General features: G+C 33.5%; 1 protein-coding gene across 1 annotated transcript in view; it reads left to right on the top strand.

Moving 5' to 3' along the window:
- Cyp4g15 (Cytochrome P450 4g15) overlaps positions 1-14,601 on the top strand; it is a 29,475-nt gene extending 14,874 nt beyond the window's left edge. Inside the window, exons 3-6 of the mRNA XM_072537235.1 lie at positions 1,031-1,642; positions 1,697-2,191; positions 12,413-12,598; positions 14,296-14,601. Of these exons, the coding sequence (XP_072393336.1) occupies positions 1,031-1,642; positions 1,697-2,191; positions 12,413-12,598; positions 14,296-14,471 (1,469 nt within the window). The 3' untranslated portion in view covers positions 14,472-14,601. The remainder of the gene's footprint in view (positions 1-1,030; positions 1,643-1,696; positions 2,192-12,412; positions 12,599-14,295) is intronic.
- The last annotated feature ends 483 nt before the right edge of the window (positions 14,602-15,084 follow it).

Here is a 15,084-nt window from a genome sequence, read left to right as displayed (position 1 = left end):
TTATCTGTTCTTTCATCGTTTCCGAAATCATCAATTAGTAAAGTTCCAACCTTTCCACATTGGCCGTTCCACTTCATTTGCTGTTGATCTCTTGATCTTTTTGCACCAATCTCTTTATTCCATTTTCCATATTCATATCTTTTTTAACTCCCATCCATCTCCCTATTAGTCTTGTTTTAGAAGGTATCTGTTTGCTTTGTTTTTGCTCAATAGATATTTATTTTGCTTACTATTTACAATTTAATCATAGACACAAGTAATTCCGATAAATTGAATATCTTCTTCCTTAATTTCAGAGATATTTTTTATTAATACTACTGTAGTAACAAAAACTTCTGTATTAATTATATGTTTGTAAATTTATATCCAAAATTTAAATCATTGTTGCAATTTCCTAGAACCTTTTGACCGCCAAAGTTCTATGTTATCGAAGGTTTTTTCAAAGTTTGAGAACTACAAACCATCGGAATTTAAAAAATGCAAGAACTGTTAGATATGATACTGAAAGCACAAATGCGATTTCTAGATACTACAACAGAATAATTTCTATCTTTGTCATGAAGAACCGGGGATTCTTAGCACCTGCAGACTGAAGGGCTGCCTGGGACATGGGCTGTGGTTTGATTGCTTTCGATCATGCTAAACATTTTCCTAGAAATGTCCTCACGGACTCTTAATGCAGTAGTTTCTCGCTATATCCCTATTCCAATAAATCTCGCAGTTTCATTTGCCTTTAGAAAGTATTTGTCCTTCCAAAGACAAAAACGTCCCTGACTCTTTTATCCGGTCTTGTTATCAGATAAATTCAGTGTAGACATACTAATTGCACTCCACAACCAATACATTTAGAATTTCATTATTGAATATAATAAGATAGTCTTTAGTTATCAGCCATATATAGTGTCACTACTTTTCCAATAAATACTACTTAGTTGAAATTAGTTACATATAACCGCATGAAGTGTTTTCATATAACTGTAAAACTCCAAACTATATTTTATTACTACTACAAACCACTTATTTATTTCAGATATATTCAGAACAGTATACCAGAAATCCTTCGAATTCGGAAAAGTAGTTAAAATCTGGGTAGGTCCCAAACTCCTCATTTTCTTGACTGACCCAAGGGACGTAGAAATCATCCTCAGTAGTCACGTACACATTGATAAAGCCAGTGAATATCGATTCTTCAAGCCTTGGTTGGGAGACGGCCTTCTCATCTCCACTGGACAAAAATGGAGAGCTCATAGAAAACTTATCGCTCCCACTTTCCACTTGAATGTCTTGAAATCTTTCATTGATCTTTTCAATGCCAACTCCAGAGATGTCGTTCAAAAACTTAAAAAAGAAGTAGGAAAGGAATTTGATTGCCATGACTATATGTCTGAAGCCACTGTAGAGATGCTTTTGGAGACAGCTATGGGTGTAAGTAAGAAGACCCAGGACCAGAGTGGATACGATTATGCCTTAGCTGTTATGAAAATGTGTGACATTTTGCACATTCGTCATACCAAAATCTGGCTTAGACCTGACTTAATTTTCAACTTCACCAAATATGCCAAGTACCAAGAAGGTCTTATCAACACCATCCACAGTTTGACTAGAAAAGTTATTAAGAAGAAGAGAGCAGATTTTGAGAAAGGTATGTTACATTGTTTTCAATAAATCTAGAATAACTGTTCACTTTATATTCTAGGAATACGCGGATCCACTGCTGAAGTACCCGAAGATGCAAAGACGCAAAAATACGAAAAGAATGTAGCTTCCAAAACTGTTGTTGAAGGCCTTTCCTACGGTCAGTCTGCCGGTTTAAAAGACGACTTGGATGTCGATGAAGACATTGGAGAAAAGAAAAGGATGGCATTCTTAGACTTACTGATCGAAGCCTCCCAGAATGGTGTCGTGATAAACGACGAAGAAATTAAAGAGCAAGTCGATACCATTATGTTCGAAGGACACGATACCACAGCTGCTGGAAGCAGTTTCTTCCTGTCTTTGATGGGAATTCACCAGGACATTCAAGACAGGGTCATCCAAGAAATCGATGATATCTTTGGGGACTCTGATAGACCTGCTACCTTCGCCGATACTTTAGAAATGAAGTACTTAGAAAGGTGTATGATGGAAACTCTTCGTATGTATCCACCAGTACCTATTATTGCCAGACAGCTAAGACAAGACGTTAAATTAGGTGAGTATGATGATAAACAGGATATGGTTGAATGCTTGAATATATGAATTTTACAAATAAAAGGCAGATATCGAGTAAAGCTTGCATGAGTACTTTCGCTCTCAGAACATCTTAGGTGCATTTCTTTTAAAAAATTGGCTATCCAGTACATTAACGAATATCATTTAAATACACTTATACAAATAAAAAACACCAGACAAAAGGATAAGCAGTTTAAAATAATTGGTCATGATGCTACATTGTGGGCAATGGCAGTAGACACAATGATTGCCTGCCATTGCTCACAATGTTGTCCAGGAACTGAAGCTTAAAATAGGACACAACCTCGCAATTTTTTTCTGAAAAGACCGATTTGCATAAACATTTGAGATTAAGTTCAACTTACCCTCTACTTCAAAATCTATATTGTGCCGGCGGACGTTTTCCATTTTTTTAAGGGTGAAAACTACCCGTTATTGTCAAAATCTATAAAAAAATTTTTAAAACAGTGAAATAATAATTATCTGATACTCTAACTATAATTATTAACTATTTTAACCCTTTTTAAACTCATTTGAAAGGGTGAAAACTACCAATAATTGCTCAAATTTATAAAAAAAGCTGAGTAGGATAAAATTTGGATCAGATGATTTAAAATATAAAATTTAATTTTTAAGGGTGAAAACTACCCTTTATTTGGAACTTTACACAAAAGTTTATAAATAGTGAAATTTGGTTAAGATGAATTGAATAATGATTTTTTTAAAGCTCTAAGTGTAATTTTTCTATATTTCAACCCTTTGAAAATTTATTTTTAAAGGTTAAAAGTAGCCTCTTATTGCCAAAATGTATAAAAAAAAGGATAACAAAATTTGGTGTGAGTTACGTAATGATAATCGAAGAAAAACAATTAATACAACCCTTACGTAATCAGTGCAAAATAAAAAAAAAAGGATGCCCCAAGATTACTGAATGGAGCATCCCAAATTGAGGTCCTTGGAAAGTTTGCAATAGAGCCTACTGCATCAACACGTCAAGCATATGCAATGACAGGACTTTCACAGGAGTCGGTTAGAAAGGTTTCACCTGCACAAAACACAAATTCTTCAAGAACTAGATGATGATGATCCAGACCGACGAATTGAGTTTTGTGAGCTCATGACTGAAAGAATTCGCGTTGAACCGAGAATGTTAAAAAATATTTGTTTCACTGATGAATATACTTTTATGCTGAACGATAATGTAAATAAACAAAACTGTCGGTACTGGAGTGATGCGAACCCGCATCGATTCAGAAAAAGTCACACTCAATATTCTGAAAAACTGATTGTTTGGGCAGAAATATAAGGCGATGCTATAATTGGCACCTTGTTCATACCAGGCAATTTCAGTGGCGACATATATCTCGATATGCTGGAAAACACCATCGAACTTTTAATTGTGCATGAATTAGAGAACCAAAGGACGATCAAGGCAACCTAGCTCTAAACGAAGATTTGCTGCACTTCCAACAAGATGGAGCACCTCCTCACTATGCAGCAACAGTTAGGCACTGGTTGGATACTAATTATCCAAACAAATGGATTAGAAGGAAAGGTCCTATTGAGTGGCCACCGAGGTCACCAGACTTACCGCCACCTGACTTTTTTCTATGGGGTTACCTCAAGTCAGTTGTTTATAAAACTCAACCTGCGTCACTTGGTAAATCGTGATAAAAAATTACGCAAGCATGTTGCGCTATTACTAGAACAACATTTACCAAAGTTCGTGCAGAATTTGAAAATAGGCTGTATTGTTGTTTAGAAAACAACGGAACCCACTTTGAACATTTCCTTAATTGACATTTTTAACAAATTTGTAGTTCAACAAAAACCTCATTAAATTTTCCATTTAAGCCACATTTTTTATAGTCTTTTCAATGATGTATCACAAGTAAGGGTTTGCAATTTAAACTTTTTTGGTTGTGGTGGATGGGACCTAGCGGGTTGATGGGAGTGAGTTTTCGTTCATGTCATTTTAGTTCCCCCTTACTGTCCTAGAAATGGTTTCAAGCATTTTTCGATATCAGCTTTTGTTCGTGAGACAAAAGCCCATTGTATGTTTTAAAATTGACACACTGTATATATTTACAATTATAACTATACAATTTCACATAAATATTTGTAAATTATATAATATATATATATATATATATATATATATATATATATATATATAATGAAATTTCACATATATTACACATTATTAAATTTCAAACTTCATTTTCGCCATTCGTATCTTTCACCATCTTCTTCATCATCTTCTATTATTGGAATACTATTACTGCAATTATCACCAGAACAACTAGAGCAAGTTGGGTTACAAAGTAACCCCAGGTTTCTGCATCTATATGAGGCACCGCAAATTTTCTTTTAGTGACAAAATATTATTTTTAAAAGTTATTCAGGAGCAAGCGACTCTTTTATTTTAAATAAATGCAACAATCCATCTTTTGAAAACCACTCCCTGTCAGTTGGCTAAATATTGTAGTTTCAAAGCCATTGTTGAACCTGAAGGTAAGTCCCTTTTAAGTGCTTATCTGAAGCATCTACAGTATGCACGAGTGATGACAACTTGACAGCGTTATTTTTCGTAGTAGTAGGTGTTCGTAGTTCTCTGGTAGTAGCTTTGATAAATGACTCGTTGACTCGTAGTGCATTCGCTCAAGTAAAACTGCACAGTACCTGTCAGCTGTTAAAATTTGTTCATTTTTAACAGTATTACTGTAATTTTTCGTCCTGTTCTCTGTATGCGTGTATATAAGTTTCTAACATGCAGAATACAACAAAAAACACCACATCTTACATTATTATATTCCAATTAGATTTCTCCTTGTTTTTCATGAAGTTTCTACAGAAGAACTTAACTTAACTTAATCAGTAGAACCGATTTGTACCTTTCGGTGTTGGGTCGTTTACAATACAATTCCTTAAATTACAATATTTGACAGTCTTCTGAGGTGTCCTAGCTCTTAACAAACTTTCTCCATTCCTTCCTATTGGATGCCATCTGTGTTGCTTCCTGCAAAGTCTTACCCTTACTCTGCAGTATCTGTGAGATGTCACTGTTCCATTCTTTAATGGGTCTTCCCCTTCTGTTCTTCCCTATTGGTTTGGCGTCCCACACTCTTTTTACTTGTCTATTATTGTCCATCCGGGTTAGATGTCCGAACCATGCCAATTTTTTCTCTTTGATTGACTCGAGTATCGGTTTGATTTTGAGTCGTTCTCTTATTTCTTCATTTCTGATTCTATCAGTTCTTTTTACTCCTATCGTTCTTCTGAGGTATTTCATCTCTGCTGCCTGAATTCTGCTCTGATGTCTTTTGTTTAATATCCAATTTTCTGCTCCATATGTCACTGTAGGTCTATATATTGTTTTGTATATTGTCATCTTGGTCTTTGTTGATAGTCTACAGAAGAAAATGAATGAAATCCCATAGTTAAGAAAGTTCAAGTTAACAAAGAATTTACAGATGAGGATCACGTAATGAAGGAGAAAGCTCAATTTTTTTCCAAAAAAATTATTGATTTTTTAACCATTACTTTTTTATTTTTTACATTAGAAAGTTTTGTAAAAAAGCATTTTGTAGATTTTTATTAATATTAAATCTTTTTAAAACTTTAGTTTCAACAAGGGGTGACTTTGAAGGGGTTGGTAAAGGTAGTTTTTGCATGTTAGTACAAGTTCTAGTTGTCAATATCTCACTTAATTTTTGCAGTAAAAAAATTTTCGCAAACCAAATTCTTGGGAATTAAAAAAGCTACAATTTTATATATAAACATTTTGTTCTTATTTTTAATGCTAATCTTTCTATTTTGAAGAAAAGGCCATTTTTTACCAAACTACAAAAATTCGTTATTCGCTTTTAACTCCATTTCTTTTTTAAATTAATCATTCTAAGTCGGTCAAACTTCTAGAATGTGTTCATAATATATAAATAAAGATGACTGAAGAAGGTCAACGACTAATTTTAATTAGGGTTGTAATTAGGGGTTTGTCTCCGCTTACTTTCTCGCTGAAAAAAATAATGACTGACTTTCTTTTCATCATAAGTCACTCAATTTTTGTGCTAGAGACTTTTTTTAATATAGGTCCTAATAAGTTATCATCAAAAAATGCATAGTTTTCCCGTCATTTGACTTTAAAACTCAAAAAATTAGCATTAGGCGAAGAGGAGCCAACCTATAATAAAATTTAGCTCGGTTAATTTTAGTCTTAAAGAAAATTTAGGAAAAACAATTTTGTTATTTTTTTAAAAGGTACATTTTTGTTAATCATAGTTTTTTTGATAAATCAAATAATTTTTGAGTTATTCGCAGTTTCGATAACAAATAAATCGCTATCGAAGAAATCAAAAAAATGTAGAGAACATTTTTTGCTTAGAATGAATTTTTCTACCAATTTTTGCTGTCAAAATATAATCAAAAATTTCCACCATTGACATGGGGCTGGAACTACCCCCTTGGTAAAAGAGCCTTTCGGCATCATATATATTTTGATCCTTGGATTATCCGCTGCTTAATATCAAATTTTCAAGTGAATGGATCTTTTCCGAATAAATTGCAAGGTGAAAACCTTCGTTTCCTAGACTAATGGCATAGTTGTGTTTGATCTTTGAAAATATGGATCCCCATACATACATAGTTTCCGAATGACTAATGCTAGGTTGTTCCCCTTTCTTGTTTCCAGTTGCTTTTCCACTTTGTTTCCAGTTTGTTATTTACAGTTCATGGCAATAAATAAATTTACTAATGTTACTAATCTATCTAGTCAGTTTAATATTAAAAATTATTATCATAATAATAGCTAAGTAATTGATCAAAACATATCAATTTGATATTATAATTAAATTGTTTTTCAAACTCATTGAAAAATATCACATCATTGTTATTAAAATACAGGACAAATTAATACACTTTTAGTATTAAGAAAAACCGATAATTGGTTAGGTAAAATAAGTAATTAATCAAGTAATTTGTATCAAGGAAACAACTAAAAAAGTTGGAGTGTGTGTGTATTAACGTGTGAATTACAAACATTTTTGTCACTTAGAAGATTAAAAAAAATGTTCAAAACATGTTAAATTATCGCACTAATTGACTAGCAATAGGTAATATTTAATAACTGCCGTCCTCCATTCTCCAAACATGACCAGCACATTGAAGACTCTTCATTCTAACGAATTCTGAATTCTGCTTTAGTACAGCTGGTAAAATTTGTGATTATATCCCGTTTTTCCTTATCCCATTTTCATTGATCGGCCCAAATTATAATTCAACCGCGATATATCTCTATAGAAATCACATATATTTTGCCATCTCACCTAAGTTTTCCAGGTTCTTCATGGTTTTCCACGTTTTGTGTGTCCTAGTTTACTAAATTTAATAATTAAGTTGTTTTTATATTGTCTTAATATAGTCTATTAATATGTGCACTTTCTTCATTATTTTTCCTTCTTCTTCTTGATGTGCCTATCCGTTACGAATGTTGGCGATCGTCATGGCAATCTTTATCTTATCTGCAGCAGCGCGGAAAAGCTGCACAGATTGTATTGAACCAGATTCTGAAGTTCTTTAACCAAGATGTTCTTCTTCTTCCTGGACCTTTTTTTCCAAATATTTTTCCTTGCAGGATGGCTCGAAGGAGAGCTTATCTGGATTCATTTCGCATAATATGTCCGAAGAATTGTAACTTTCGAGATTTGATAGTGGCCAGTACCTGTCGGTTCTTGTTCATTCTTCTGAGGACCTTCTTATCATTTGTGACTCGGTCAGTCCACGGGATCTTAAGTATTCTCCGATATAGCCACATCTCAAATGCTTCCAGTTTTCTGCACATATCTTCGTTCAAGGTCCACGATTCAACACCATAAATAAGGACAGAGAACACGGACACGTAGCATCGCAGCGTTCTTACTTTTGTATCAAGAGAGAGCTTATGACTCTTGAAGAAGGCCCCCATCCGATTGAAGGTAGATCTAGCTTTTCCGATGCGTGCTCTAATCTCCTGGTTGTTGGTCCATTCTACATTTATTATGGTGCCGAGTTAGTTGTAGTGCGTCAATCTTCCTACATGGGATTGGTTGACGTAGAGTTGATCTTCTGTTATCCTTTTCTTGCTTATTATCATGAGTTTTGTCTTCTGAACGTTTATATTGAGCCCATATTGTTGACTATAATACGTGATTTTATTCATAAGAACTTGTAGGTCTTCTAAGTTGTCCGCAAATACTATGGTGTCATCTGCATATCTAATGTTGTTTATCCGGTAACCAATTAGTAGAATACTTTTTTCAATTTCCTGCAAAGCTTCGATAAATATTCTTTTCGAGTACAGATTAAAGATTAGAGGAGACAAAATACAGCCTTGCCTCACTCCACGCATGATTTTCACATAGTCAGTGTGTTCACCTTCAACTCTGAGATTTGCTGATTCCAGTAAAGATTTCTAATTATTTTCAGATCTTGGTTGTTTTCCTGCTTCTTTTTGCATTTGCATCATCTTGTCGTGCTGTACTCGATCAAACGCTTTCTGGTAATCAACCAGACATGCGTATACGTCGCAGTTGACGTCTCTGCATCTCTGGAATAAGAAGAATTGTACTGAAAACAAGGCCTTTCTAGTACCAACAGCATTTGTGAACCCGAACTGGTTGGGGGAAATTTGACTTTCACACAGCTTGTAGATTCTCTTATGAATTATCTTTAGGAACAATTTTAGGAGATGACTCATGAGGCTTATAGTACGGTAATCTTCGCATTTTCTGGCTCCTGGTTTTTTTGGAAGTGCGATAAACTCAGATTTCAGCCATTCTCTTGGTATTTCTTCACAATTGTATATGTTGTTGAATATCTTTGTGATTATTGCTATTGATTCGTTGTCCATTAGTTTGAGAAGTTCTGCATTGAATATTATCAGGGCCTGCCGCTTTGCCATCCTTTAGCTGTGTTATTGCGGAATAAACTTTCTATTGTAATAATCTTGGTCCATCATTTATCTCTTCCTCTATCTCAAAGGTGTTAACTCTTTAGTCTTCAAATAGTTTTTCTAGATATTCTTTCCACGTTCTTATTTTACTCTGTTTGTCCAAGATGATGTTTCCGTAGAATCAGTTATATTTCCTTTCTGCCTTCGTCTTAGTCCCCCTGTGAGTTCTTTAATTTTCTTTCCAATACGGTTATATTTTATTCATCACCTCCTGAATTTTTCTGCGGATCATTTTTGTGGTGTTGCTCCAGTTAGTTCTTTATTTGCCAGATCTCGCTATCATATATTTTCATACTTTGAGACGAGGTGGATTATGTTAAAGAAATTAGTAAAATGTCTTCCGTGTCCAAATGGCCATCAAAATGTTGTCAAGTTTATTCAAATCATATCATTTTCACCAAGTTCAATTGAAGTTACCAAGTCCCTTAATTTTTTCAGAATATCATTCTATTCTCAGTCAAGGCACCTAACAATTGGTCGTAAGACCATTACACCACACTTTGTCCTTAAACTTTCCACTATTCCCCTATTACCGCACCCATTAAACTGCCCTAATAAGTCCTGTGTTTTCAACTAGACCAGAAGTATTCTTGCTGAGAGTTATCTCTTCCGGTTTATGTTTTAGTATACCGATATGTCTGCCTCAGGTCATTGAGGTTACTTTCGCAAATCATGTATGTTGCAATTCATGGATGACAGAACCTTCAGTTAGTATTTTCTAAACTATGATTCTTGCACCTCACCTGGGCTGTATTTTTTCAGTTTACCTTTCCATACCAGAGTTTCTAAAATGAAAAGAGGGGTACTACGTTACTTTTTATTTACTGTAGAATACTGAATGCTAGCATGAAATATCAATTTATATTTCAAATACCAACAAAACGGAAACAAAAACTAAAAAAACAATAGAAAAAATTGAAAGAAAAGCGATTATATACACATCAAAACGTGCAAAACAAAAAAATGTACAAGTTCGAAGAAACAAAGGGATTTTTATGTGATAAGGGGGAAGTTACATACGCCTAAGAAACGTGGATATTAAACAAAAACAACAGGATATGGCAAAAATATCGGAAAGAAGTGAATTAAGAAAAATATGTGGGAATAAGATATAAGCAATATATGTATATATTTTCAAAAACCCCCAACTTATCAAACCTAATCTTATTTGTAAACTTAACTATATTCTACTGTATATTTACATTATATACAAATTTGGCCAATTCCTTCTTATTTTTGGAGAGCGTCCTTGCTTCTGTCCATGTTGTTCCCCTTTTTTCGATAATGTTTTCTAGAGTTCTATCCCATGTTTATCGTGGTCTACCTTTCTTTTTTCTTATTTAGGTTTTTGCCTGCCGAATTCCTTTCACCGGTTTTGTATTCTTCATTCTCTGAAGATGACCTCACCAACTGAGTTGCCTTCTTTCTATATATTCTAATGTTGACTCTATTTGGAAGTCTTCTCTTATTTGAGTGTTCCGTAGTCTATCTTTTTGATAACTCCTCAAACTCGTCTCAGATATTTCATTTCTACTGCCTGTGTTTTACTCTTTTGTCATTCTGTTAGTACCTATGACATCTCAACTGAGAGTATTCTCTCTGACCAGGCATCCCAATTAGTTATTTGTTCTGTTAATCTGGTGTGCACTGGATATGCAAATACTACGGATAAAAAGGACAAATAAGGAGCTAGAATAGTTACACCAATAACCTACTATAATAGTCGCAATGTAAGCTCAAAGATTAAGGTTTTTAGGATATCTAAAAAAATCAAAATAGAGGAATACAAAAAATCTTATAACTAGCAGAGTAAAAAGAACTCAAAGACGAGACAACCAATAAGAATGAAGTGCAAAACTGGGAAGATTTAAAGAGAATTGGAAAAAAAGGCAATAAACAAGAACAAATGGAGGCAGATTATCCAACAGTCATAAGAAATACTAAAACCATAATATACCCATTAACGTACGCTTGAAAATATATTTGAGATACAGAGATGACCTACCGCGGTGAGCAATTTAGACAGTCTGAAGCAAGGTACTGACAGATAAAAAAAAATTATGGAATTTTAGGAATCTCATCAGCAGTATAAGAATATTAAGCCATACTCCTACATGGCCTGTACATAGTTATGATACTTTACGAGATATTCAGTATAAAAGGTTAAACAGGGGTACGTAACATTTATTTTTCGTTGAAATTAGTTTGAATTTTTCATATATTTTTGACATAGACAAATTATAATCTTATAATTATAGTTATAGATAAACTTCTAGAGACATTTCTGTAAAAATCTAAGGTCCAGCTCCAACTATTATAACCAACTTACAACTTAACCAGATTCCGACTGGACTATAAGTTCTCTTGTGGTTTTAAATCATAAGGCCGACATAAATTTTTTCATTAATCAAATTGCTGCATTAATAATTTAAATTATGTACGTACCATCTGAATAATTTAAACTGCACAATAAAAATGATTATAAATAATAAAACAATTTTCACTAACGGAATTTTCAAGTTGTCAATACTGGGAAGAACATATCTACCATTATACTTTTGCAGTAATCTTGAAGCCAGACAGGAGCTTATACACTCATTTGATAGATGGCAGTAGTAGTCTCAAAATTATTTATGATAGTATTATTATAAGTGTCATACAATTATCATACAATTACAATCTCGAATGATATAAAGTATAACTATAACTTATGAAGAATAAAAAAAAACTAAGAGGAACGCAGTATTTCATTGAAAGTAATTTAACACAAGCTGAAGCAATACTACAAAAAAAACTAAGAGGCACGGCGAAAGAGGAAGAGGGAAAAGGTAATAAATGAAGGTTGGATCTCATAAAATATGTATAAACAATGAATGGTGAAAATGGTAAAAATTTCAAGAAAATAAAAAGATAAACAAATTTGGCGAAATAGAATTATGATTGGACAATGGAATGTAAAAACTTTCTGTAGCTTAGAGGTATGTAAGGTCACCTATATCTCAGGCGCACAACGCGTTATCAATCTTTCGATTTGAACTATTATAGTAAACACCAGCATATTAGTGATTTCAATATTATTGCTTATATAATTTGTTGTTTCATTGTAGTTTCAAATTGTAGTAAAACATGTTATAAGTAAACATGGTGACCATTTTTGAAAAATATTTACTCTTTTACCAAAATGATATTTTTATTTTTTTACCATTATTTCAGTTTCTGGAAATTACACTCTTCCCACTGGAGCAACCATTGTGGTAGCCACCTTCAAGATCCACCGTGATTCTGATACATACCCCAATCCCGACAAATTTGATCCAGATAATTTCTTACCAGAACGTAGTGCTAACAGACACTACTATTCATTCATTCCATTCTCAGCTGGACCAAGAAGTTGTGTTGGTAAGTAAACAAGATTTGTTCAATAGTATTAAAAATAATTTAAACGGCTAGTAGCAGTATTGAGTTAGTACTGAATTGCAATAGTTTTTCCGATATTTAGGCAAATTGTATGCAGGTATTTTTCATGAACTGTTACTATGTTATAAACTTCTTTTTTTTTAATCATGCAGCTGTAAATTATTTTAAATTTATTTAAAATTCAATAAATAAATTATAACAAATCCGCTAGGTAAGGCAGAAATTTTCAAAGATTCCATTTAGGCCACATATAGAACCCCAGAAAAACCAAACTTCAAACAGCAATTCCTAATGGATACCAAGCGAAACATAGATTATCTTCTAGGTAACACAGAACCCCTCAGAAGGCCCACCATCAGTACAACAGTCAAAAATACAACTCCTGGCTCAGATGGCATAGACAGGAGATGCCTCAAACAACTTCTTGAACCCATCTTCCCGCTGCTAAGGCTCCAGCTTGAATATTTTCGTATTCCTTTGAAAATATTCAGCACAATCATGATCCCTAAACCAGAGAAAAACCTTACCAGTGCTGAATCCTAAAGATCGATACCTTTACTAAATACTCTTAATCTACGGAGGCAATATCTACGAGAGGATCCTCAAAAAAAGACTCTTAGACCACCTAGAAACATAGAATATTATCTCAAATATCCAATTTGGATTCAGAACTGGTCACTTCATACAAAACGAGCTAATAGAAGCAGCAACCTTCACATCTTAGGTAAATAATGAGCGCAGTAGGCAAGTTATGGGCATATTTTTAGACCCACAAAAAGCATTTGATCAGGTCTGGCATGACCGCCTGATTGAAAAAGTACACCTAGTCTTAGTGCCCATTCCTTTCCTAAAAATAATTTTCTTCTACCTTTTTGCTCGGACTATTCGGATTAAAGTCACTGGCTGACAAACTATCAAGTTCATGTTGTGTGATTGTGAATAGTTTATAGAGGAGGAATAGAATTATCTGATCTAAATCTACTTATGGAGTATTGATGGGTAAAGATGATTGGGCATAAGGATCAGAGGTGAAGTTTTAAAAGTACTAGAAAAAAGGTGGGGAATGATATATAAGTTAAATACATTTAGAAAGAGTGGCTTGGTGTGGACTAAGAAAGATGAATAATTGGCAAAAGAAGAAAGATTAGTGGGAGTTGGGTGTAAGAGAATATGTAGAGGATATGGTTCATGAAAACAGTTGGCTTTGAGGAGGTAGAAGTCTCGATTAAATGAGACATGGCGATTAACACAGTCTGCTTTTCTTTAATAATTTCAAGGTCTTCATATAAGTCAAGTTTTAGAAAGTTTTTGGGGAATATTGTGAATAAGAGATACTTCGTCTGGGATATTGAGAGTGTGGCTATGTTCTTTCAAATGTTGAGAAAGAGTAGAAGTGTTTTCTCTTTTTGTGTGCTCTAAAGAGCGTGAAGATAGTAATTACAAGTTCTTCCTATTTTATTAGGTAAATTTCTTCTATCATGTTTTTTTTTACCTTTTACCATTCTGATAGTTGATTTCATAGCGAAAATAAAGAAAAATGCTTAACATATTTTAGTAGATTTATCTCTTCATATCAGAATCATAAAGAGTTATTAATCATAATTAGTTGCATGGAAACATTATGTGTCTACAGGGGCCTTTAATATATTGAATCGTCATTAACATATTTTTCGTTGCAGGTCGTAAATACGCCATGTTGAAACTGAAAATTCTTCTGTCTACCATCTTAAGACACTACAGAGTCAAATCAGACTTAAAAGAAAAGGATTTCCTCCTCCAAGCTGATATCATCCTAAAGAGGGCAGAAGGTTTCAAGATCAGATTAGAACCAAGGAATCGTCAACTCAAGGCATAATTTTAGTAAAATGATTAAATGACCGCTGTAATTAATAATATTTGTTTGTATTTATGACTTTAAATGTTTTTGTTTTGTATTATAGATATTTAATTAGTTAGAATCAATAATGAACACGATTCATTACTAATATTTGTTTTATTTCATCCTAAATTTTTCAAATATATTGTTAGCTTTTTACAATTTAGTAAAAGACCAAGTCAATTGTACTGTATTACTGTATTACCAAACACAATCGTTCCATTGCCTCAGATCCTTTGAGCTACCTAGCCGCCTAGTAAACTTAGTGAAGACGATAAAAGAAATATGTCGACGACATTTTTAATAACACACGAAAAAATTCGTTTGCTTAACGGTGAAATTAACAACTATTACCAAAGATGCCACAGAACTTTAAAAAACCAGACAAGAAAAAAGTGGAAAGAGAAGATAGATAACACTGATGAGTACATAAACAGGGGAGGAAACATTCTTTAAGTCTGGCGCAAATACCTTTTGGCCTAGATGCCTTTCCTTACTTTTAATATATTCTGGTATGTTCTGATTTTAACTAGTACTGTAATAAACGAGAAAGAGGCAAAGGACAAGTACGAAATGTTTTTAATTATAGTGA

The sequence above is a fragment of the Diabrotica undecimpunctata genome, chromosome 1 (assembly GCF_040954645.1).
Source record: "Diabrotica undecimpunctata isolate CICGRU chromosome 1, icDiaUnde3, whole genome shotgun sequence".
In the NCBI taxonomy this organism is placed as follows: domain Eukaryota; kingdom Metazoa; phylum Arthropoda; class Insecta; order Coleoptera; family Chrysomelidae; genus Diabrotica; species Diabrotica undecimpunctata.
The sequence above is the reverse complement of the archived record's forward strand: the minus strand, read 5'-3'. Positions and strand labels throughout refer to the sequence as shown.